The sequence below is a fragment of the Thalassophryne amazonica genome, chromosome 4 (assembly GCF_902500255.1).
Source record: "Thalassophryne amazonica chromosome 4, fThaAma1.1, whole genome shotgun sequence".
NCBI lineage: Eukaryota > Metazoa > Chordata > Actinopteri > Batrachoidiformes > Batrachoididae > Thalassophryne > Thalassophryne amazonica.
The window spans coordinates 45,554,209-45,579,544 of record NC_047106.1 but is presented as its reverse complement, the minus strand read 5'-3'; the positions used below and the strand labels follow the sequence as shown (position 1 = coordinate 45,579,544).

At 42.3% G+C, this 25,336-nt stretch overlaps 1 protein-coding gene across 6 annotated transcripts in view; it reads left to right on the top strand.

Annotated features, from left to right (window-relative positions):
- The window catches only part of LOC117508145 (eukaryotic translation initiation factor 4 gamma 1-like), a 210,168-nt gene that overhangs the window by 88,540 nt on the left and 96,292 nt on the right, over positions 1 to 25,336 (top strand). For 5 of the 6 annotated variants that reach the window (XM_034167809.1, XM_034167811.1, XM_034167810.1 and 2 more), the window contains 2 exons: positions 291 to 393; positions 25,127 to 25,266. In XM_034167809.1, coding sequence (XP_034023700.1) covers positions 291 to 393; positions 25,127 to 25,266 — 243 coding nt within the window. Of the gene's footprint in view, positions 1 to 290; positions 394 to 6,899; positions 7,079 to 25,126; positions 25,267 to 25,336 lie in introns of those variants that run through there. The other variant, XM_034167812.1, reaches the window with a different exon arrangement.

Genomic DNA, 25,336 nt, shown 5'->3' with positions numbered 1-25,336 from the left:
GATTTGGATCTGCTTAAATATTGATTCAGTCACAGTTTATTTATTTTAATTAATACGATATGACTTCTAAAGTCCAAATTTTAAATAAAATAACTTTGCCTCATTTTTAGTTTCTGGTACTGATTCCAAAATTCCCCTGACAATTGTCTGCTGTATGTGTGCTTTAGTTTTGTCTACACCTACTGTTTGCATTGCTTTTACAAAATTGTTTTTGTGTTACTTGTGGTGCTCTACTTTTGTTCCCATTTCCCTGTTTAATCTTAGATGTATTGTTTTTTCCTTCCCTTTAGTATCGTTCTGCAACTTATGTGGCCACACCCCAGCAATACCCAGTACCACCGGGTACACCAGGCTTCTACCCAGGCACCAGCCCTGCTGAATATGGTACTTATGGTAAGAGGTTCTCCATGGGGCCTCACCAGAGCTGCCAGCATGCAGAACACTCACAAGGTTTCATTTAGAAGGTTGACACCAGATGAAGTACGAGTGCTATGACACATTCATACTTGCATATGTCGCCACCAGTGAACAATCCAAGCAATTGGACCAAATAGTAAGTGCACCCATGTGATGCTAGTGTTATGCATAACCATGTGCATAACACTAACCATGGCATGAAATTTTCCTGTGCTGGCAGGATGGCAAGTTACCCAGCTGCTACATGTTAAAAAAAGTAAGTCCCTTCGGCTGCTCCCTTGTTTGCACTTGGGGTCGCCACAGCAAATCCAAGGTGGATCTGCTTGTTGAATTGGCACAAGTTTTACGCCGGATGCCCTTCCTGACGCAACTCCACATTACATGGAGAAATGTGGCAGGGGTGGGATTTGAACCCGGAACCTTCTGAACTGAAACCAAGCGCATTAACCACTTGGCCACCACCCCTGCAGCTGCTACATGTTAACTGATAGTTATTAACTACACTTGCAGCTATTTCAGTATTTTTTTTTTCCCTTTAGTAATATTTAATCTGTGACATGCCTTTTCTTGAACACGTCAGCGCTGCAAACCTGTTTGCTTTTTGTGTTCTCTCACACCCTCTAGAGGTTGTTGAGTGTCAGTACATTACAAGAACAGGTAATGTCCTGAAAACAAACTTAATGAGCCTAATGTAAGTGGCTTCTGAGCCATGTTCCAGCTTTGTTTCAATGGTAGTTCTTCACCAGTAGAATGAACAGACGTTAGTATAAGCCTTTGAAAATTTTGTTCTTGTAGTTGTATGTTGATACTATTTGAACTTACAGCTTTGCAGGTTCACAGTGGAGTGGAACAAAGGCAAATTTTCATCCAAGAAAATGGATCGGATGTAATGTTGAGTCTTCAGTGTGCCTCTAGGAAACTGTAGCAGAATTATCTTGTTTTTAAGAAAATCCTTCTCTTCTTCATCCGTCCCTGCAGTTAGTCTGCTCTGTGTAAGCCTGATCACGCCAGATCGAAGAAACTAGGCAGAGTAGGTCCTGGATAGTACTTGGATGGGAGACCTCTTAGGAAGACCGGAGCTGTATTATGCCAAATGCCAGTGCGGGTCTACACTGGCTTCACTGTGGCAACCCTGAACAAAAATGGGGGCAGCTGAAAAACATATAGCAACTTCTCTTCTCCACCCCACCATGAAATTTTATAATTGATGATGCAATCGACAAAAGCTGCACTATGACCCATTTCAACAGCCACAGAAGCCTATAATGCCTTCGGATTTGTCACAGGTGTCTTGGTGGCTTCCCTTATTAGCCACTTAGTTTTTGAGAACAGCCTGCTCCAGACAGATTTAACACAGAGGAATATGATGTTTGTGGGAGGTGTTATGTGTCGGACGCGGTCGGAGCACGACCCAGCGTTTGACAGGATCCAGCATAAATAAGCAGAGCACGGTTCAAAGGACAACACATTTTAATGAAAGTGAGTGAAGTGATAAACAACTAAAAAGTCCGCGGTCTGGTGAGGTGAAAACACGGCACGCTCTCAGCAGCGCAAACGGTCCGGAGCCACAGCAGTTCGGACCCAGGGACCTCGCCGACACCCCCCAGGTGGCTGCGACAAACCGAGTCTGTGAAGCAAGAAAATATGAGGTGAGTCCAACACTCTCCACCCAGAGAGACACAGCTCAAAGGTGCACACAATCAGCAAACACTTCCTGGCTTAAATATATAATAATCAGCTTCTCACCTGCAGGCACGCACAACTCAGTTCAAATCTCCACTGCAGCAGAAGCTGATTAGACAATTAGCATAACGTGACAGCTCAATACAACAAGGTGTGAGGGACACCAAATCTACTGTCATAACTTCATAAAAGTCACCAAAACCAAATTACCCTCAGGAAGTGTGCTTGAAAGAGCGTGAGACCTCACCCAATCCCCCTTCATAGACTGTGGCGGTCAAACCTGGATGCGGTCTCTGCGTCCGTAATGGTGAGATTGTTCTCCCGACGCCGATCTCACACGTCTGCTCACAAGGTCGAGTCCTCTGCCATCACACACTGTGCATTCAAGTTTTAAGTGCAGCAATCTCTGATCAGACAGAATACACCACCGCTGTGAGCCCTGATGACCCTGCACGTGAAAACAAGCCTCAGGTGTTCAGGTGAGGTCCTAATACTCAGCCACTCATTCCTGAATGCATACCACCTGGTGGGAGAAACAGAAAAACAAAAAAACCAAGCCAGCCAAACACCCCAGCACACAACAGTACAGTACCCCACCCTCACGGGAAGCCTCCTGGCGACCACACGAACCTGGGCCAGAAAAAACACCCCCCTCCAGGGACCATGGCTGGAATGTTGGCTGGGAGCAAAAAACACCTCCTGCAGCTTCAGTCTCAGCTCCGTGTGCTGACGATCCAGCTGGGAAAGCCTGTCCTCCAAGAGCCGAGCGTACTGCGCTCTGAAGACAGCTCCGTCGTCAGCTGCTCAACCTACAATGTTAATCTCGTCATGCGGTCATTGATCATCTCAATGTTGAGCTTCTCTAGTTCTTCCTTCAGCTGGATAATGCATGCTTCCAGCCGCCTCCTCTCCTCTGTCAACAGGGAACTTCGTGTTGAGACTATCGATCTCATCTTGGAGCTTATCTTTTCTCACCCTGAGCCTGTCTGCAGTAGACTGCTCCTCCTGGGTGTGTAGCATGTCTCCCTCCATGGCTTTAAGCTTCTTATCACTGTCTCTAGCATCATTAACTGCTTCATATCCCTGGACATTTGCAGCTCTTCCAGTCCTCTTATCTTGATCTTTCAGTCGGGCCTGCAGTTTCTTCAGATGCTATAGACATTATCGCGATTTTCATAGCATCTTCAAGAAGGCCTTCAAGCCCCCCAGATCCAGCTCCCATGTCTTCTTGCAGAGGGCCTGGGAACAATTGCTGCATTCATCCTCCAGCTCCTCCAGCTGAATCTTCATCTCCTCAGTTGCTGCTCCATGGCACGCTTGGACCTCTCCAAACTGTGAACTCTTTCCAAGTCATCCATCTCAGTCTTGAGCACTTTGTTAAACCGGTCAAGTTCACCTTCAGGTCTAATAAGAGAACTTCAACATCCCCTGCCACGGTCAAGACTTTTGTCTCCTTCTCCCTGGCCTCCGCTTCGGCTGATAATTCTCCTCTGCATATCGAGTAGCAATGCATTTCTGCTTGGCCCGCATCTGGCAACTTCTTTTGCTTCCTCTTCAGATTGGAGACGATCTGCCGAAGGTGGTCCTGGTCCACCATGAGGTCATCCGACTCTTGCTGCAACGGATTTCTGTCTTATCCAGTTTGTCCATAGGCTGAACTTTTTCTCTCCAGCTGCCGCTGAACACCATCCAAACTCCCATTGGACTCACTTGAGGCCCTCTTCAGCCCCCTCTACCGACAAGGCGGCCTACCTGCCTTTGTCTTCCTTTCAGCCAGCTGAAGTCTAGAGAGTAGAAACTGGCTTCTCCACAGTCTTCTTGCTCTCTTCCTTTTCTTTCAGCATCTCCTGCAACATATTCCCCTCATCCTCCATCGGCCCCTAGGCGGATGGAGAAGGAAGGTGTCTAATGGATTTCCTCTTGGAGCAGCTCCTGAGTATCCTGCAGCTGACACTCCAGTGCCGAGATATCTCTTGTTGAATTTGATGATCCTGCCTTCTGCTTCATTTAGCAGATCTGTTAGAGTCTCCACCTCTGACTGCATCTTTGCATTCGTTTCTGTCAACTCTTGCTCTGTCGTTCACTTTGCTCAATTTTGGCCAGGAGTTCTTGAACCTGTGCATTCAGCCGTCTTTCGACTAGTTTAAAATCTGCTTAGTCATAAAACGAAAAGAAAAAAACCCCAATAAACCCCCCCCCAGGGGTTGCAAACTTGGAGAAAAGAAAAAAAAGAAACACAAACAACCATACCAACACCCCCCCCCCCCTCCCCAGAGGACCGTCCCATCAAACCCTGGAAGAGGAGAAGAAAAAACAAACAAAACACGACCCAAACTTAAGCTTGCAAAAAAAAAAAAATCTACCCCTCCCCCGGATGACATGTAGGGACCAACACCCCCCAGAGGACATCCCGCCAGCTCCAGGAGTAATAACCACAGCCAAGGTCCCTCTGGATCCAAGTCACCCACGGTGGCTCCCAGCGGCTCCCAGAGGACCGTTTCAACAGACCCAAGCCCCGGCCGTCTACGGCTAGATGGTCCCACATTCATTTCCCCCCAGAGGACACCACAGTCACACCCTGAGGGCGGAAACTGGGGGAAAAAACAAAACAACAACCCCACCCCACCCCCTCAGCGCAGGGGAACTGGAAGTATGTCCACTGTCACCAACCATGACTATACCCCCAAAAGTCAACCGGGAGAGTGGAACAGCGGTAATGGCGTACGGCACAAACGGCGCCACCCCTCCGACTTTAAACCAGCCACCAGCTGCGGGTATATTCCACTGCCCCAAACCTCAGCTACGCCGATGGCGTACGGCTCAAAGGCGCGCTGAAGCCGGAGGTGGAACAGGGAAGTAACAAAAAAAAACCCTAAACCCCCCCCCACCCAGGTGCAGAGGTTACCTGGGAAATGCCCAGCATAAATGAACTGCACCACCCCAGCAACGCCGACAACGTACGGCTCAAACGGCTGGGGCCAGAGGAGAAGACAGGGAATAAATAAAAATACCCCAACCCCCCCTACCCCCCCCTCCCGGGTGCAGAGGTCATCTGGGAAACGCCCAGCATAACCAAACTGCACCACTCCAGCAACGCCGACAGCGTACGGCTCACACGGCTGGAGCCAGAGGAGAAGAGAGGAAAAACAAAAAAAAGAGAAAAAGAAAAAACAACCCAATTACCCCCCCCATCACCCCCCAGAGGACCGTCCCATCAAACCCTGGGAGGTGAAACCAAAAGAAATAAAAAAAGAGACCAACAGACAACATAAAGTCACCTGGGTCAAACTATGCTCCAGACAACCTGCATTTTCAACTCCACCAGACCACAGACAGTGCTTTAAAACCCACAAAAACAACAAATTAACCCCTGATAAAAAAACACCACATACTAAAACAAGAACAGATAATAGACCAATAAAAAAAAACTAACATTGGCCTACATCGTCAAGTGCAAAGAATGGAAAAACATTGTTTTCCATCCTTTGAACTTGGACGGTAATGTGACTCTGTCACCAACAGAGGGAGCCAAAGTGCCAAATAAGAAAATCCCCGTGGTAACAGAGTAAAAACCAATTCACACTGCTGTAAACGACAGCAGGTTATAACAAACAGCTTAAAGTGCAAACTAAATACCACCGGGGCTGCTACAACAGGTGTCGGAGCCAGCTGCACGGGAGGAGACAGGGCTACAGCCGTAACAGCGGGGTGCGACGCGACCCAAGCTGTGAACTCCGCCATGCGTGCACCAACGCGCACAACCCGGGCGGAGAGCACCCGCAACTGATCCCGGATCAACTCCAACATCTGCTGCAGCCTTCCCGGCAAAAATACCGTCTCTGCTTCCGTTGGTCCATTGTTAAATGGCCAGAGACTACTGTTATGTGTCGGACGCGGTCAGAGCACCGACCCAGCGTTTGACAGGATCCAGCATAAAATAAGCAGAGCACGGTTCAAAGGATAACACATTTTAATGAAAGCGAGTGAAGTGATAAACAACTCTACACGCACACAAGAATATGTGGATGTACAGCCCCAAATCAGAAATAGTTGGGACAGTTGAATATACATCAATTCTTGCATTAAAAAAAGTTCAGTAAATCAAGTCATCATCGAGGCAAAACGTGTACCTAGATGATTTTCGTTACTCAAGCTAATGAAAAGTTTTTTTTTTTCAGCCCTCTGTACATCACACACAACCTACAACCTGCCTGCTTTGTAGGAGACTCTTGACTCTTGGTATGAGTCACTTATCAAGGCTTTTAGAAATGGGGATGTCTTCTGGCAACACGCCCCCACTCTAAATGACACATCCTAACAGTTTCCCTACTGCTACACCCTGAGAGGGGAGAGGAGGAGAAATATATCTATGCCAAGGGAGGAATCAGGAAGGTTAGAGGAGGAGCAAAATCATGACGCATTGGAATGGAGTGGGCGAAGCACAAAGAAGTCCTTTTGAGAGGGCACCTGTAGCAAGGATAGGAAGAAGAAAGAGAGGGGGGGTTTGCCTTCAAACCCCCTCTTTCCGTCCGCACGCTGTTGTGAATTTAGCAGGTATTCATCATGGGCAATCATGAGTCTCAAGAACTGGAGGCCTCTAATGGTAGGTCACATCCAGACACTTCTTGATTGCTATATTGGGACGCTATTCAAGAAAACTTTTTGTCTTTCTGGTGTCTCGCCTACTCCCTTTCTCTCTTCTCTCTCTCTCTCTCTCTCTCTCTCTTCCCCCACTTGGTGTGGGTTTTTGACTATATTTAGGCTGTACTGCTGCTGGTCAACAATGCAGACTTAGTAATGTGAGTTAGACTGAAATGCGTGCAGAGGGGGAGAGCGCGCCAGAGAGAGGACTAGCCACCACTAGGCAAAAGAGAGGCCTCTCCATTCTGAGGATTTTTATCCCAGTCCTTTCTTCCATATGAAAGGTTGTGACTTGAAAAGAGATCTAGAACTGGAACTGAGGCTATTTAAAGGCCAGGTAATGTCAATGAGATTGGATAGCTAATTTATGTTACTCACTGGAAAGGTTGTTTTAACTTGTGGAAATTTAGTGACTTTTTTTCTAGGTTATATACACATCGTGCATTTTGATTGCATATGTAAACAAGATAGACACACACGGCCTTAAAAGTAGTAGACGCCAAAGCAGGGCTGTGCAGAGGGAGAGACTGCTGTGTCATGGGTTTTAGACCTGCAGTACCTGAGGGGCTTTTCAGGTGCTTTACCAGCTTGTTTGTAAAGCCATATTTAAATTCATGCGCAAGTACAAGAATTAAAATGTTATCATCTGATACTTAAATGTACTTACCATCAGACTGCACCTAAACATTGTTTTAAAAAGGGGCTTCATAGGAAGCCTAGGAAGCCTTTAGCATTAGGTCATTTTTAGCTTGTCCATTCTATAATTTTAGCACTGTTTATTGAATTCACATGATCATTTTGTGTGCGTGTGTGTTATTTTAAATGGCGGGTAAGTTGTAAAAGCATTGTAAATTTTGTTTATTTTTGATAAAGAAAATTTCAGCTTTACTCACCCACCATGAGTCAATTTAAATCAGTATCTGCATGAAAATAGTATACAGGACATTATGTCAGGAAGTTCAGTGACTTCTTGGAATTGCCCAGCAGTGTGGCGGTATGTGGTGAGATGATAGAACTTGCTGAGAGATGCACTAACGTGCACGTCTCTTGGAGTTCAGCCTCTGATGTTCTAAGAAAGTTAGGAAGAGCTTTTGGAATAATGTCAGCCATATATGTCAGGAAATGCTGATAACTTTGCAAGACAGAGGTCCAGCTCTTTAAAATCCTAGTACTTCAAGTTGGTTATGAAACCTTAACTCGAGCCAGTGTCCTCGGATAACTGAATGTCTTTGGCACTCACTTTCGATAAATAATCTTGAGGTACCACTGGAATGACTTTGCTGCAAAAACAGGCTTTTCAATTTCAGTTTATTTTCATTTATATAGCACCAAATCACAACAAAGTTGCCTCAAGGTGCTTCACACAAGTGAGGTCTAATAAAATAACTTTAAAAGGGTAAAAGCATAGTAACATACTATGCCAGTATGGTAGCCATACGAAAGGGGAAATAAATGCGTCTTAAGTCTGAACTTGAAAGTCTCTACAGAATCTGACTGTTTTATTGATGCAGGGAGATTATTCCGCAGAATAGGGGCACGATAAGAGAAAGCTCTGTGACCCGCAGAATTTTTATTCACCCTCGGGACACAAAGTAGTCCTACACCCTGAGAACACAAAGTCCAGGCAGGTACGTAGGGTTTAATTAGGATAGATAAGTAGGGAGGTGCCACTCCGTGAACAGTTTTATAGGTTAGTAGCAGAACCTTAAAATTGGATCTCACGGGGACAGGAAGCCAATGAAGTGATGTCAAAATGGGTGTAATGTGGTCAAACGTTCTGCTTTGTCAAAAGTCTGGCAACAGCATTTTGAACCAATTGGAGACCCATAATGCTGGACTGCGGTAAACCAGAAAATAGAACATTGAAGTAGTCCAATCTGGAAGAGACAAATGCATGAGTCAGGGTCTCAGCATCAGCCTTAGACAGGATGGGATGAATCTTCGCTATATTTTGCAGGTAGAAGAAAGCAGTCCTCATATCTCTAATGTGGAGGTCAAAGGACAACGTAGGATCAAAAATTACCCCAAGGTTCCTCACTTTGTCAGTGGGATGCATGACACATGAGCCTAGGCCAGGGGTGGCCAGGTTCGGTCCTCGAGAGCCACTCTCCTGACACTTAGTTGTCTCCCTGCTCCAACACACCTGAATCCAATGAAAGGCTCATTAAAAGTCTGCTAGCGAGTCTTTCATTGGATTCAGGTGTGTTGGAGCAGGGAGACAACTAAGAGTGTCAGGAAGGTGGCTCTCGAGGACCGAACTTGGCCACCCATGGTCTAGGCTAAGCGTTAGCTGGTCAAATTGATGCCAATGTCTCACTGGACCAAGAACCATGATTTCAGTCTTATTAGAATTTAAAAGTAGGAAGTTGCTAGACATCCAGCTTTTCACTGATGCAAGGCAATCTTCTAAGGATTTTATGTGGATGAGAGTACCAGCAGTTATTGGCATGTATAACTATCATCAGCACAACAATGAAAGGTAATCCCAGAATGCCGCAATATGTGCCCAAGGGGTGCTAGATAAAGGGAAAAAAGCAGGCGGCCTAAGACGGACCCCTGTGGAACCCCAAATTTCATGTCACTAAGGTTAGAGGTAGTGTTATTGTACAAAACACAGTAAGAACGACTGGTTAGGTATGATGTCAACCATGCAAGGGCAGTCCCAGTAATCCCGAAATGATTCACCAGCCTATCAAGTAGAATATGATGATCCACGGTATCAAATGCAGCACTAAGATCTAACAGCACCAGAACCGCAGAAGATTATTCACCACTTTTGTGAGAGCCGTCTCTGTGGAATGATATTTTCTAAAAGCAGACTGCAGTGGCTCAAAAGATTATTCTCATTAAGGAGTCCATGAGCTGCCGTGAAACCACCTTTTCCAGAATTTTAGAGCAAAATGATAGATTTGATATCGGCCAATAGTTTTTCAATACACTAGGGTCAAGACTAGATTTTTTATGAATGAACTACTTACATTTTATGATGTTATGGACGTGTGGCACATTTTCCTAAGCAGGATCCAACTTGCGGGTGCTTCAGTGCTGGAGACCCTAGTGACTGGGTGAGGCACCTACGTGCCACCTGTCTGTAGCTCCTTTCAAGTGATGGGGATAGAGTGATGGGCTCCTGGGTTGCTGCCTGTCAGGATCCAGGGCACTTCTTTCTAGGTGGTTGCAGCAGTGCATAGCATAAGTGCAGCATCATGACGTCATTATTCTTGCTTCTTCCTCTGTGTCTGGACATATTTTTGTGAAAACAATAACTCATAGCAAATCACAATGCGTGACTCTTGATGTTTACAAAATGCAACCTTTGGGAAGTAGATGATCTGTGTATGCATTTGCATATCAATGAGGGCAAAGTTATTTTGCTGGTGAGCATAACTCCATAATAACACTTAACAGCAGCAGTTTGTACCAAAACAGGTATTGTGATATTGTCATAATGGCACTGTTATAATATTGCAACTTTAAAAGTGTATTGGGATATGGGCACTACAAGTGCCTTTCATTCAAATGTTTTGAAGTTTGTGACAAGCACCTTTGCCACCGTTAGTAAAGTCATTAATCATCACATGCTATTCCAGTCACAAATTAATGTTCAAAATAATAGTACTGTGTTTTAAAAACATGAGTAAAGCTCAAATCCCTGAATGTCTTAATACAAATGCATTGGGAACACTGCACATTCTATTCCAAATCAAAGCATGGAAGAAAAAAATGATCAAATTTGTTATTACTTTACAGAAATTGAAGAAAAAGGAATATTTGGCTGTTAAAAAAATAGGATCTGCATTTACTTTACAGGAAGTGAAGAAAAAGGAATATTGGCTGTTCAAAAAATAGCATCTGCATTTTTCTTTTGTGAACCTACAGGTGGCCCTTATTTAAAGATGAAGGCAGCAACATGCTGGTTGTAGTGTATTTTTCTCCTGAAAATCTGAGTAAACAACTTGTCTGTAAATATGCACATATGTAAATATTGATAATCAGTAGCTGTTAGGTATTACATACCTTTAGTCACAATTTGTTTGAAAGAGTATTTTGGAATCAACTGATGATAAGAAAAGGACTGAGATAGGACAAGGGGTAGGATTGAATAAGCATATGCTTCTTCCTACTCCCTTTCGTATATGTGATGTTAACATTGTTCTTTTGTCTTTTTTATGATTTGTTACTTTTCTGTGTTTGTTGTTCTTTGTTTGTTTTGTTTTCATGTCGAAAATAAAACTTTCATTCATTCATAAAATGTCATTCCAGACATTGTTCATAAGAATGTAATTTGATCAAAAAGTTGATTGGAGGGGAGTGGCTATGGCACGGAGCTGAGCGGTCGCATTTTTTCGAGCTCTCCGTAGTAATCGGCTAAGCTAAAGTATCCTGAGTTAGAAGCGAAGGCACTTCTTTATTAAATTAAGTTAAGTGTATCTGTAATCTAAGACATGTCGGCCAAAACACCAAAAACTACCATGGGCCACCAGAAAAAGGCTCAGAATAGACTGACCATCTTGAAGAAGCAGGGGAAGATGCTAACAAGCTAACCGCTATCGTGCAGACTCCTGGGGCGGAGGGGGATTTTAGAAGCAATTGCAGCTCTGAAAAATGATTTTGGCTCCAATGTGACGGAGTTCAGACAGCATCAACGGAATCAAGTCAGACTTTAAGAGTTTCATGCAGACTGGAACAAGCAGAGGATCGTATTGGTGACATTGAGGATAATATGGCTGGTGAGAAAACTAAAATTGCGACGCTGGAGAAACAGGTGTCGGAGCTTACCTCTAAAGTGGATGACCTAGAAAACAGGAGCCGTCGTTCAAATCTGAGGCTGGTGATCTCCCAGAAAAAGTTGAAAAGGGAAATGCAGCTGCTTTTTTGGAAAAGTGGCTTCCCAAAGTCCTGGTACCCGAGACCTTCCCTGCCCCACTGGTTATCGAAAGGGCGCACAGACTGCCAGGTGCTCCACAATCCTCCGCTCCGCGAGTCATGATAATTAAGTTTTTAAACTTTGGTGACAAAATCCGAGCAATGCAAGCGGCAAGAAAGAAGGGCAAGATCATGTATGAAGGCCACCAGGTCATGTTCTTTCAGGACATCTCCACCGAGCTGCACAAGAAAAGAAAGCGTTTCGATGACGTGAACGACGACTACGGGACCTAAAAGGGACTACGGCATCATTTACCCCGCCAAGCTCAGGCTTTTCCATGAAGGGAAAACACGCATCTTTGCTGATCCTGCAGGTGTGCTGACGTTCATCAAAGAACTGGAAATGGAGCAGGCTGGCCATGATAGCGCGATTACACAGGGATGACCACGGTCTGGGTCTGAACTTTTCAAAGGCAGCAGCCGGCGTGGAACTTTAACTCTTTTTCATCTATCAAGAAAGGTACTGTCTGTGTCCTGTGCATGATGATGCTCTCCCAGGCTAACGTGGTTTTAATCCCACACACCAGATACGTGTGTAATATATAAGCCGATTGTGGGCGGAGGTTTATTAATTGTGTGATTCGTCAGTTCATAACTGCTCCTCATTGTGCGTGGATCAGTCGAGTGTCTGGTTAGCTCTTAATGTTACGGGGGAGCACACGCCGTCTCATTTGGGGGGAGAGAGCTGGGAATATTTTAGGGGTTATCAATATAAATTTTATTTTGAACTGTGGAATAACGACATGCAGTCCTTTTTTAAGAATGAGATCACAGTTTAATTCACTCCTTCCTATTCACATGGGACCTGGTTGAAAATATTTATACTTGATTTTATGGTATATGTCTTTTAATGCAAATTTGAAGTTTACAACCTGGAATGTTAGAGGCATGGTGGAACTGGCTAAAATGAAGCAGGTACTTAGTAGGGTCAAAGAAATTAATTCATCAGTTGTATATCTCCAAGAAACCCATTTACTGTGAGATGAAGTGATAAAGATAAAAAGGAGATGGTCAGGACAAGTAATTTCAGCCTCCTATTTATCACACACTCGTGGGGTGATGATACTGATTCATAAATCTGTACCGTTTAAAGTGGACAATGTCATTCGTGATATTGATGGTAGGTATTTGATTGTCCAAGGTACACTGACAGAAGAGAAGATAAACATGATTAACATATACGCCCCCGAACATGACAATCCAAAATTCTTTGAAAATTTATTTCTATTAGTTTCTTCTCTTCCAGGGAAGGTTCTTATAGCAGGTGATTTCAATTGCACTTTTTTGCCTAAATTGGACCGGTCAACTGGGGTGGACTCCTCCCATACACAAAGTAGGAAGAAGCTGTTACAGTACATAAAGGATTTGAACTTGTGTGATCCCTGGAGGAGGTTAAACTCAGATAAGCTAGAATTTTCTTGCTACTCTTCTAGATTTAAGTCATACTCACGTATAGATTATTTTCTAATTTTCAACTCTTATGTTCTCCTCCGTGATTAAATGTAACTATAACAGCATACTACTGTCAGACCACTCTCCTATTTCACTTCTGTATAGGGCCAAGGGTTGTAAAGGCACTCTTAGATGGAGATTTCATCCCAGATGGTTTTCCGATTCAAATTTCCTGCAATTCTTAGAGACACAAATTGATTTGTTCTTTATTACAAATACAGATGAGACTTCTGTTATTGTGAGATGGGAGACCTTTAAGGCATACATCCGAGGTATGATTATTTCCTATACCAGTTCAAAAACAAACATAAATTGAAAATGAATGAGCTTGACCATAAAATTAGACAATTGGAGAGAGAGACCTTTTTGAATGACTCCGCAAAAATAAAACAAGAATTAAGGCTACTTAAAGCCCAATATGAGGAATTATCTACATTGAAAGCAGAAAACAGTTTAATTAGGCTCAAACAGAGTTACTATGATCAAGGTGAAAAACCAGGGAGATTGTTGGCCTGGAGAATAAAGAAATTGGATGCAGACGGCAATTACTGCAATTCAAACTCAGAGTGGAACAATAACAACAGATCCTCAGGAAATTAATGATACCTTTTCCATTTATTATAAAGTGTTATATACAGCTGAATCCTCAGAAAATTTGGATACACAATCTGAATTCCTGAACGATCTTTATATCCCTTCCATACCCAGTGATGCCGGTAACGCGTTACTCTAATCTGACCACTTTTTTTTAGTAACGAGTAATCTAACGCGTTAATCTTTCCAAATCAGTAATCAGATTAAAGTTACTTCTCCATGTCACTGTGCGTTACTATTATTTTTCATTGTGGGTCGACAGCAGCATTAAACTTGGTCTGTGGGCAGGAGGTCGGGGTTCGACTGAACTGCCCACTTTCAGCGAGCTGTGAGCTTTTCATCCGCGGTTTTTTGCAGCTGCTCGACTCGTCTCCTCTTAAAGCACGGTGATCAGCACACCTGCACTGAGCTTTACAAAGACATTTTTATACTTTTTTTCCTCCTTTATTTAGAGCTGAGCTGAGCCGCTCCATATCTGCACGTTAAAAACAGCTGATCCTCCGCGATGCGTCAACAACTAACACTATTTTCCACTCAAATGCACCTAAACTCTCTTTCTGAGGACCACATGATGTGAAAATGCAATAAAACTTTCTTACCTGTAAATCTGGTCATGTTTTCTGCATAAATAAATGTTATCCATTCTTTGTGCTCAAACGCCAAGTAGGGGCGAATCCAGATGGAATGGGGGCGTGGGGGAGGGATGTGCCCCCCTCACAACACCCCTAGATTAAAGGTACAGTTTTGAAGCCTTTTTTTTACTACAACTACTAATACTACTTAAATATTAATTTCGACAAGTAAAATATTTAGAGAGAATTTAAATGTTAGAAAAATGCTAGAATGAATTTAATAGTTACATTTATAAACAATGTAGGTTCGAAATTGCAAGTTTTACTGTTACAGTGCTGTCAACAGTTAAATATGAGGTCAAGAAAGAGGTCTTTATTTTACTTTTTATAAAACAAGTATTTATTTTCATTGAAGCCAAGAAAGGGTGACTATAAAGTAAGTTTTGGCAAAACAGGTATCATTGTCATGTTGAGGTGGCAGAGGGTTGTTGTCGGCAGCTGGGAAAAGTAACTAAAAAAGTAACTAATCTAACTTAGTTACTTTTACAATTGAGTAATCAGTAAAGTAACTAAGTTACTTTTTCAAGGAGTAATCAGTAATTGGATTACTTTTTCAAAGTAACTGTGGCAACACTGTCCATACCAGATGACTTTAAAGGGCATATGGATAAGAAACTAGATGCTCCAGAAATTGCTGATGCTATTAATAATACGAGGGGAGGTAGAGCCGCATGCCCTGATGGTCTCCCTATTGACATTTACAAGATATTTAAAGATAAACTCATTGAACCTCTTTTAGCTATGTATGAGGAGTCCTTCCAACAGGGTCGTCTCCCAGATTCCCTGAGAAATGCGCTGATAACACTTATTTTGAAACCCAATAAGTCTCCTACCAATTGCACTTCATATAGACCCATTTCACTGCTTAATACAGATGCCAAGATTATTGCTAAAGTAATGGCTAGAAGACTGGAACTGGTGCTCCCAACTGTCATCAACCCAGATCAGAATGGTTTTATGAAGAACCGTCAAGCCTTTCACAATGTCAGAAGGGTGCTGAACTTGATACATGCAAGAGAGGGAACCCCTGACACCGCCATTCTGTCCTTAGATGCTGAAAAAGCATTTGATAGAGTGGAGTGGAGCTACTTATTTGATGTGTTATCCCGTTTTGGGTTTGGTATTTACTTCCGAAAATGGATCGAGACGCTTTATACCGACCCAACGGTAGAGGTCTCCACCAACTACATAATATCACCCCCTTTCAAACTCACGAGGTACCCGTCAGGGGTGCCCTCTTTCGCCATTGCTATTTGTTTTGGCAATGGAACCGTTTGCGATAACGGTGAGGTCACACCCCTTAATTTCAGGTATAAAAGTATCGGACACCGAACATCGCATTGTAATGTATGCTGATGACACTCTCTTACTTCTAACAGACCTAAATCAATCAATTCTTAATCTGACTAATTTAATTGATGCATTTGGAAAATTTTTAGGCTTTAAAGTAAATGAAACAAAATCCTCCATTTTTTTGAACAAACAGTAGCAGATAAATTCAGTGATTAAAACACCCTTTCAATAATGCAATAAATGGATTTAAATATCTCGGTATCACTATCACCCCAACCATTAAAGATTTAGTAACCTGTAACTATGATTCTGTGATCTCCACAGTAACTGAATCCATGAATAGTTGGTCATCATTGCCAGTCTCTTTATTGGGGCGTATAAATGTAATCAAGATGAATATACTACCAAAGTTTTTATATCTATTTCAGTCGGTCCCTTTACCCCCACCATCACAGTTCTTCTCTAAAATGAAGCAACTATTTACAAAGTTTATTTGGAATAACAGAAGGTCAAGGTTGAGAATGTCACTTCTTTACCTGGCATATGAGAGAGGAGGGTTACAATTACCCAATTTACAATGGAAGTCTGCTCCTATCACCACTCTTTCGTGCTTGGGCACACTCTCCACCACCTCATCTAACACACTCCAGAAATCTTCTTTCTCCTTCATCTCACAACCTACCTGTGGGGCATATGCACTGATGATATTCATCATCACCCCTACAATTTCCAACTTCACACTCATCACCCTGTCAGACACTCGCTTAACCTCCAACACACTTTTAACATACTCTTCCTTTAAAATGACCCCAACACCATTTCTCTTCCTGTTCTCACCATGGTACAACAACTTGTACCCACCGCCGATGCTCCTGCTCTTACGTCCCTTCCACTTGGTCTCTTGCACACACAATATGTCTACCTTTCTCCTCTCCATCATATCAGCCAGCTCTCTCCCTTTACCAGTCATACGTACTACCAACATTCAAAGTCCCCACTCTCATTTCCACCCTTCTAGTTTTCTTCTTCTCCCGCTGTTTGTGGCAACGTTTTCCTCCTCTTCTTCGTCGTCTGTTTAAATACCTACAGCTATGAAGTTTTGTTTATGCACAGATGCACTCTTACACACAGCCCCCTTTGTCCCTGTTAGAAAATATAGCAGTGAACAATCGTTCTGGCAAGGGTCAAATATCCTTACTCTATAATATACTGGTGACAAATCATAAAGACTCTGCTGAACACAGGAAAATTCAATGGGCAACTGACTTGAAAATAGACCTCTCAGAGGAAGATTGGAGAGAGGTGTGTTCGAAGGCTCAACTCCTAACAGTAAATACCCACCTTAGACTGATTCAATATAATTGGATTATGAGAACTTATATTACTCCAGATAAATTGAATAAGATGAATCCAAATATTCCTGATATCTGTGTTAAATGCAATGTTGAAAGGGGCGCCTTACTTCACTGCCTATGGGACTGTCCTGAGATCCGAAATTTCTGGAATAAAGTTCTAAACTGCATTTCTCAGATGACCCGGAATCCAGTACCCGACTGTCCTGCATTTTGTATTCTTAATTTATATCCAAAGGACTGTATGCTAAACAGCGAAGAGAAGAAACTCACGGACTTATGTTTAGTACAGGCTAGACGTTTGATCTCTCTTTGCTGGAAAGACATTAGGAGACCTTCTGTTGGTCATTGGCTGAAAGAACTATCGTCATGCCTTGTTCTCGAAAAGTTAACATATACTCTAAAAAAGAAATCAGCCAAATTTAAAGAGATCTGGAATCCCTTTCTTGCATTTTTAGAGAACTGTGAAGTTGAAGAAACTCTGGAAACTTAAAGGTGACATGTCCCTAACTGTTGATACCTTAACTATGTGACATTAAGCTGTGCATGATGATGCAATGTCGTTATCCACTTATTTATTTATTTTCTCTTTCATTTTATTTATTTATTTTTAAGTCACCTTTGGGGTGGGGGAGTGGAATATTTTATAGTTTTATAGTTTGGTTGTTATATGCCTTGTTCAGTGTATTAAGATACTGGTTTTTGTTGTTGTTGTAAGCTGTTAAAACTCAATAAACATATGTTTCTAAAAAAAAAGTTGATTGGAGAGTGGAAAACATAAAGAATTGCACAAAATGATAGGCTGAAGTTAAACTGATCTCAAATGCTTTAAAATGACAACCAAAACCAGAAAGATGTTGAATAAAATGGAAAACTGCCATTCAGGTGGTTCGAAGATTAGCCAGAATGGCAAAGACTCAGCCAATAATCAGTTTGTGGGTGTGGGTTACCTGTGACTACTTTAACAATTAGAAGATGCTTATGTCAAGCCAACCTATGGGCAAGAAGCCCCCGTAAAGTCCCATTGTTGAGAGAAAAAAAACATGACACATGCTGAAGAGGTTACAATCTGCCAAACACATTGACTGGCCAAAAGAGAAATGGTGCATCATTTTGTGGTCTGTGGCAAGATTGTTCTTTGCCATACTGTGAAGACAGTGAAGCATGGTGGTATAAGCATCATGATATGGGGATGTTTCTCATACTATAGTGTCGGGCCTATTTATTGCATACCAGGGATCATGGATCAGTTTGAATACATCAGAATATTTGAAGAGGTCATGTTGCCTTATGCCGAAGAGGAAATGCCCTTGAAATGGGTGTTTCAACAAGACAATGTCTCCAAACACACCAGCAAACTAGCAGCATCTTGGTTCCAGACCAACAAGATTAACGTTATGGAGTAGCCAGCCCAATCTCGGGAACGTAATCCCATAGAAAAGCTGTGGGGTGACATCAAAAATGCTGTTTCGGAGGCAAAACCAAGACATACAAAAGAATTGTGGAATGTCGTCCAATCTTCCTGGGCTGGAATAACTGCTCAGAGGTACAAGAAGTTGGTTAACTCCATGCAACATAGACATGAAGCAGTTCTTACTGGTTATACAACAAAATAATAGTTCAGTGATTTACAGGAAAGATGAATCATTTTTCAGTATATACAGTAAATGTTTGAGCTTGTAGAGAAAAATGCACTGGTATTTTTTTTGAACAGCCTGATACTACTTTTTCTTCCATTTCTATGAAGTCAGAAATTAGATTTTTTTTTTTCGTGTTTTGATTTGAAATGGAATGTGCTACGTTCCTAAAGCATGTGCATGTTTGGAAATAAAAGCTATTGTAAGGATTTTGAGCTTTACTCACTTATTCAAACGCATCATTATATTCAACACACAAAAAAAAGGCTTCTCCTAACTATTGCTGATCTGTTGTCAAATTAAAAAATGTTCTTCTATGTAGTCAAGTAGTCATGGTTGTTGTTTCATATGCTCATTGCATACACAGATTGTTGCGGAGGGCAGGAGCTTTTGGATGCCTAAACACAGCACATGTAATACGATATTGTGCACCACGTCACTGGCCCTGTGTGACCCCATACTTTGATAATGCAACAGTGAATGTTCACACATGTAGTCTTCCATTGCGCAAAAGTAAATTCTACTCCATGTGCCAGTTTCTCAAGAGCAAAAATTCATAAAGGCATATACACACACATACAGAGCAGCCTTTCATTCATGTAAATGTCTTAAGAGTGAATCCACCTCAAATCAAGAGGTTTCAGAAAATGTTCCCAACTGACCAGCTCAGGGGTTTTTTTTTCTTTTTTCTCTTGTCTCTTATTCCCAGTAAACATCATACAAAATTTCAGCCTTATATCTTTATTGGGTTTTGTGCGTGCAACATCAGATAATCAATCAATCAATCAATCAATCAAATTTTATTTATAGAGCCCTTTTACAACACACAAGGTGCACAAAGTGGTTTCCATTAAAATCAAACAAAGAAAAGACAGGGTACATAAACAGTTAACATTCAAAAAATAGAGTGCAAAAAATACACCATCACTGCTTAATAAGTGTCAAAAGCCTGTCTGAACAAACGAGTTTCGAGCCGAGCTTTAAAAAGATCAAAGTCTGTCATGGTTCTCATGTCAGGGGGAAGTTTGTTCCAGAGTCTAGGCCCAGCAACAGAAAAAGCTCGACCACCCCAGTGCTTATACCTGGTTCTTGGGACTTCCAGTAAAAGCTGGTCTGTAGACCAGCCCCTTTCACACCGTGGGTGCTCCCGGTTGCTCCCAGTTGCGCCGTGCGTCATTATGACGACGCCACGTGGAAGCAACTCAGTGCCAAGACGATGCAGCTCGGGCGTCGAAAAATTAAACCTGTTTAATTTTTTTGGCGTCCTGTGCTCGGCGCAGAAAGGAAGGGGTTCCAGCGCAAGTCGGGGCAAAGAGGCGTAATTCGGGGCAAAGAGGCGTTACCCGACGTGACTCGAAGCCAATTTATGATACCTGCTGTGTTCCGTTGTTCCCGCAGTATAAATCACACAGGATTGTTGTTATACCGTGTACTTAATGCAGTAAAAACTACATGCTGAAGAAAAAAAAAATGCAGAATGATTGCCAGAAATATCCAGTAAAAAGTCCGGACATCTCTAGTCCACTCATGGACGTTCGTTCACGCGCGCACGTGTGAACAATTAAAAGAAAAAGAAGTGTGGCTCCAGGCATTAGTTCCTTGTTCTCTGCTCAAAGTCACATCACAGTTAAAAAAGGGACAGAAAAGGACATAAGTCCTGAGACAGGACATGTTAACATCAAATAGAAATCCAGACATCTCCACCTTCGATTGAAGGTTCGTTCACGCGCGTGCGCGCGCATCTCGCGGTCAAAGGAGGAAAGAACAGACAGCAAAAACAGCTCGCTACTTCCAAGGGCAGCTATGTGCGTGTACTGTGTTCAGAAAACAGACTGGATGAGAGGCAGAAAATGAGGCTATTTAAAGTTTAGAGTGAGGGGGAGCAACTGGCAGCCAAACTCGCAGCGCAACGAGACGTCATCAGGCGCAAGCCGACACAGTAATTAACCGGCAATTAACTCCAAACAGCGCGGTTTTTCGGCGTCGTCATGGCGCAATAGGGAGCAACTGGGAGCAGCCCCGGTGTGAAAGGGGCTTAAGGCCCTGGCTGTGTTATGAATACACAACAGTTAGGAGAGGTAAGAAGGGGCAACACCGTTAAGGGCTTTAAAAACAAAGCAAAATTTTAAAATTAATTCTAAAAGAAACGGGGCGCCAATGAAGAGAATAAAGGACTGGAGTGATATGTTGGCGACAGGTAGTGTTTGTTAAAAAACATGCAGCTGCATTTTGAACCAGTTGAAGTCGTTTGAGAGAGACTGGGGAATCCCAACATAAAGTGCATTGCAATAATCAGTCCTCGAGCTGATAAAAGCGTGAATGGTTTTCTCCAGGTCTGCACGGTTTAGAAAAGGTTTAACCTTTGTCAAGAGACGCAACTGATAAAAACTGGTCTTGACCACACTATCAATCTGCTTATCAAATCTGAATCCACTGTCAAAGGTGACCCCAAGGTTTTTTACAGTGGCCTTCAGTTTAGCAGGCAGGTGGTTAAAATCAGTGGAGCAATCGCCACATGAAATACATTCTGTCTTCTTCTCATTTAAATGGAGAAAATTTTGACCTAGTCATAACTTTGTCTGCAATACAGTTGATGAGGGCTTGAAGAGCACCTGCTGTGTTTGGGATCACAGGCAAATAAATCTTTAGATCTTCTGCGTAAAAGTGAAAAGCAAGGAACAACGTGGGCAAGTAACGTTCATGCATCCTCATCATCCTTCTAAGACTTAGTTGACCTACGAGGGAGGATATTTATTGGGTTCCTTGTGTACATATCCTGAAGATTAGTGATACTTGCATCAACTGGCAGGCAATATAAACTTCCATCTGATCAAAAGTAAATAAATACATTGTCCAAGTGTAACGGAGGCCAGCAGGTGTCGCTGTGCAGATGTAGTTAGTAAATCTCACTCCCAACAGCTCAAAAGGATTCTCTGGTCACAAGGCCAGAGCCCTGGGTTTTAGCCTTCTGGTTAGAGAGTCCGACTCCCGTGCCGAGGATCGTGAGTTCGCGTCCCGAGGGGAGCGAATGGGCGGAGTCATAACAACACAAGGCAGAGTGCAGCCGCTACACTGGTGCCGTGTACCCGGATGGGAGTGAGTTTAGGGGGGTGAGTGTAACGGAGGCCAGCAGGTGTCGTTGTGCAGATGTAGTTAGTAAATCCCACTCCCAACAGCTTAAAAGGATTCTCTGGTCACAAGGCCAGAGCCCTGGGTTTTAGCCTTCTGGTTAGAGAGTCCGACTCCCATGCCAAGGATCGTGAGCTCGCGTCCTGAGGGGAGCGAATGGGCGGAGTCATAACAACACAAGGCAGAGTGCAGCCGCTACACAAGCAGCAAGTATTTGTTTGTAGTTTGGCTTCTGTTAACAGAATTGTTTTAAATTGTAGTACTGGGTATTATAAAACATGCTGAATATTTAGACATAAAAAACAGATATTGAGGAGGAGGATTTTTTTTCACCCATACATCAAATCGAGGCTTGCATCTCAGATGTGCCTTCTGGCAAATTGTAGCTTAACTTTCAGGTCTTCTTTTTAAGCTCATCACACAAGGCTCATTGAAGTTGTGCTGAACATGCACTCAGTTTTTTCAGCTGCTGAGTTAAATGTAACAAACAGCTCTACTGTTGTCAGTATAATAAACACATGGTGTTTGTTACAAAAAAAAAAAAAACCTTGATTCACTGGGAATTGATTGATTTGTACTACTCCATAGCAGCATCTGGTGGTGGGGCCAGGCCTCTCTGACTCCTAAAATACGGACGTTCAGGTCTGCTTCAGGTATGCTTCAGGTATAAGTAGTGCCAAGGGAGAGTATTTCCAGGAGAGACTGTCGAGCTTACGCAAGTGTGGCTGCAGCTACTGATGACTCCAAAATCACTCAGTCAAAATTCATTGGATTCTTTCATTCACAAAGGCTTTAACTCTGAGTGATGAATTTTGTCTGCAGAATAAGTTCTCCTAATTTTAATTTTAATTTTAAGAGCATGCTTTTTGTTTTTTGTTTGTTTTGTTTTTATTGTGGGAGGAAACCGGTGTGCCCGGAGGAAACCCATGCAGACACGGGGAGAACATGCAAACTCCACACAGAAAGGCTGAGACAAGAAGTGATCCCAGGACTTTCTTGCTGTGAGGGAACATTGCGTTAACCATAGACATTATATCACTCACCTGGATTTGTTACAAAGATGAATCGAAAAGACGCACAGGTGGTGATGGTGGTGATGGTCTAGTGGTTAAGGTGTTGGGCTTGAGTCCAGAAGATCATGGGTTCAAATACCCGCCTGACTGGAAAATCACTAAGGGCCCTTGGGCAAGGCCTTTAATCCCCTATTGCTCCCGGTGTGTAGTGAGCGCCTTCTATGGCAGCACCCTGACATCGCGGTGAATGTGAGGCATAATTATAAAAGCGCTTTGAGCGTCTGATGCAGATGGAAAAGCGCTATATAAATGCAGTCCATTTACCATTTACATCCAAGATGTGTAAAATGGTGTGCTGGATCAAGGTGAGGCAAATATTAAAGCAAAAAATCTGCACAGCCTAAGCGCTCCCATGCAAAAAAAAAAAAAAAAAAAAAAAAAAAATTATTAGACACCCCTAATAAAATGAAAAATAGTAAGTTTGTTTTTTTTATTTGTTTGCATGGAAGCACTTAGGCTGTGCGGATTTTTGCTTTAATATTTGTTACAAGGATGAACATTTTTTTCAAGGCCAGGAAAAGAAAGTTCCACGTCATTCCAGGGTCCTAAACTACCATATTAGGCTTTTGACTGGGGCTGGAGAGCTAAAAAGCCTTGAAAAAGAACTGTGTTGCACAGCTTCTTGCTTGTGCTGGTACTCTGTAGCTCTAGTGGAGTTAATTTTGTGATGTGGCGCAGCCTTACTTTGTGAAATACAGACACCAGTCAATTCCAAAGAATTGTGAAACAAAAGCGCATAACAATTGGATGGAAATGCGCATAAATGCACACTCCCTTTTGCCGCATTGTCCCTGTTGTAATAACGTTACACATAAGTACCGGTTGTTACCATGACATAATATTACATATGGTAAAATAACCAAAATTATTGTTCAAGCTTATTTATGAATGGTAATCCTATGTGATCTGGTTTCTATACTGAGCCAGTTATTGCAACCATAAGCAGCACAAAATACCGACAAATTTGCTCAATCTCCATTGCGAGCCTACTCTGAAGAGACCCATCCATCATATATGGCGACAACGCTGGATTACGTTACAGCATGTTATGAGTTGTCTACGTATATATGGTCTAGGGTGCTAACCACAAAGCCACAGTGCTGCCATGTTCTTACATTTTATTAAAGAATGAGTCTGATGCCCTATAGAGCCTTTTATGCAATACCTCAAGTTCAGATTCCTGTTTACTATTTTAACAATTTTACTCATGAACCTGTGGTAGTATTATTATTATTGCATATTGTATGCATGATTTAATGTCAGTTAAAATGTGTCATTACTGTCATAATGTACAGGAAAATATTCAAACATTTCTATTTTATACACGGGTGATTCTTAGACTACGGGCACTTATTATGTCCTTTGATCATATTGTATGAAAAACAGAAAAAAGGGAAAATTTCACACTTTTATAGTTATCTTTACAATGAAAGTGTGTTAAGAAATTTGTTCTAGTAGTCTGATGACTTTTTCACCTTTTTTCAGCATCATCATATGCAAATATTTCCGTTTTGTGCTTGTCCCACACCCAGACTTTTGATCTTCAATGATAAAAATGAATGGTAAAGAAACATTTTTTCTAATGTTTTAAAATATCTCTGAATAAAATATCAGTAAAATAATCAAAACATAATTGGGGTATTCAATGTCATACAGCTGTTGTGATTTTTTTAAACAAAATGTAGTTGTCCCACACTATTGCTGTTATTTCCGCCACAACACTGTAATGTCCCTTTAAACAGTTTGTAGGAAAGATTGTTTGGGTAGTTTCTATGGAGATAAACAGTGACATCAGAGCACATGTATATAGTGCCAAATCACAACAAACAGTTGCCCCATGGCGCTTTATATTGTAAGACAATGGTGTGGTGGAAATTACATTTACAAGGCCAATAGTGCCCGTAGATAAAGAATCACCCACACGTTACCATCACATACACCTAACCACTGAGTTTATGCACCTTATTCAAAGCTTGGTAGCAAACATAGAAATCCTCTGTATTGATTGTCAGATAGATTGTTTTACAGTTATCTTGCTTATTGCCTTTAACTGTTAACTTGGTAACTTGAATTTTGCAAGTGAAAAAGCAGCTTTTGATTCACCAATCATTTAACAGTTTTTTTTTTTAAAGTAATTGCAGAGGACATTGAAGTATTTAGTAATGTGAATATGATTGTGTAGCCACAGTCTACTGTATGTGCTGTTTTGTTGTGGCTTCAGACTGATGTGTTTCTATAAAGTTATGGCTTAACATGGCATGTGTTGGTTTACATTATTCTCTCTATTTAATCCATAGCAGGGGCCTACTACCCAGCCCAGCCCCAATTCACCCCATCGGTTCAGGCAACACCCGTCATTATGAATCCTGCCCCTCAACAGCAACAACCTCCACCTCCGCCTTCACAGCACATCCCAACCAAACGAGAACGTAAACAGGTACAGTAAGTGTGCAACAGCACAAGACATTCACTTTCAAGCAGCCCACTGTCATTTTGAGAATGCAGTA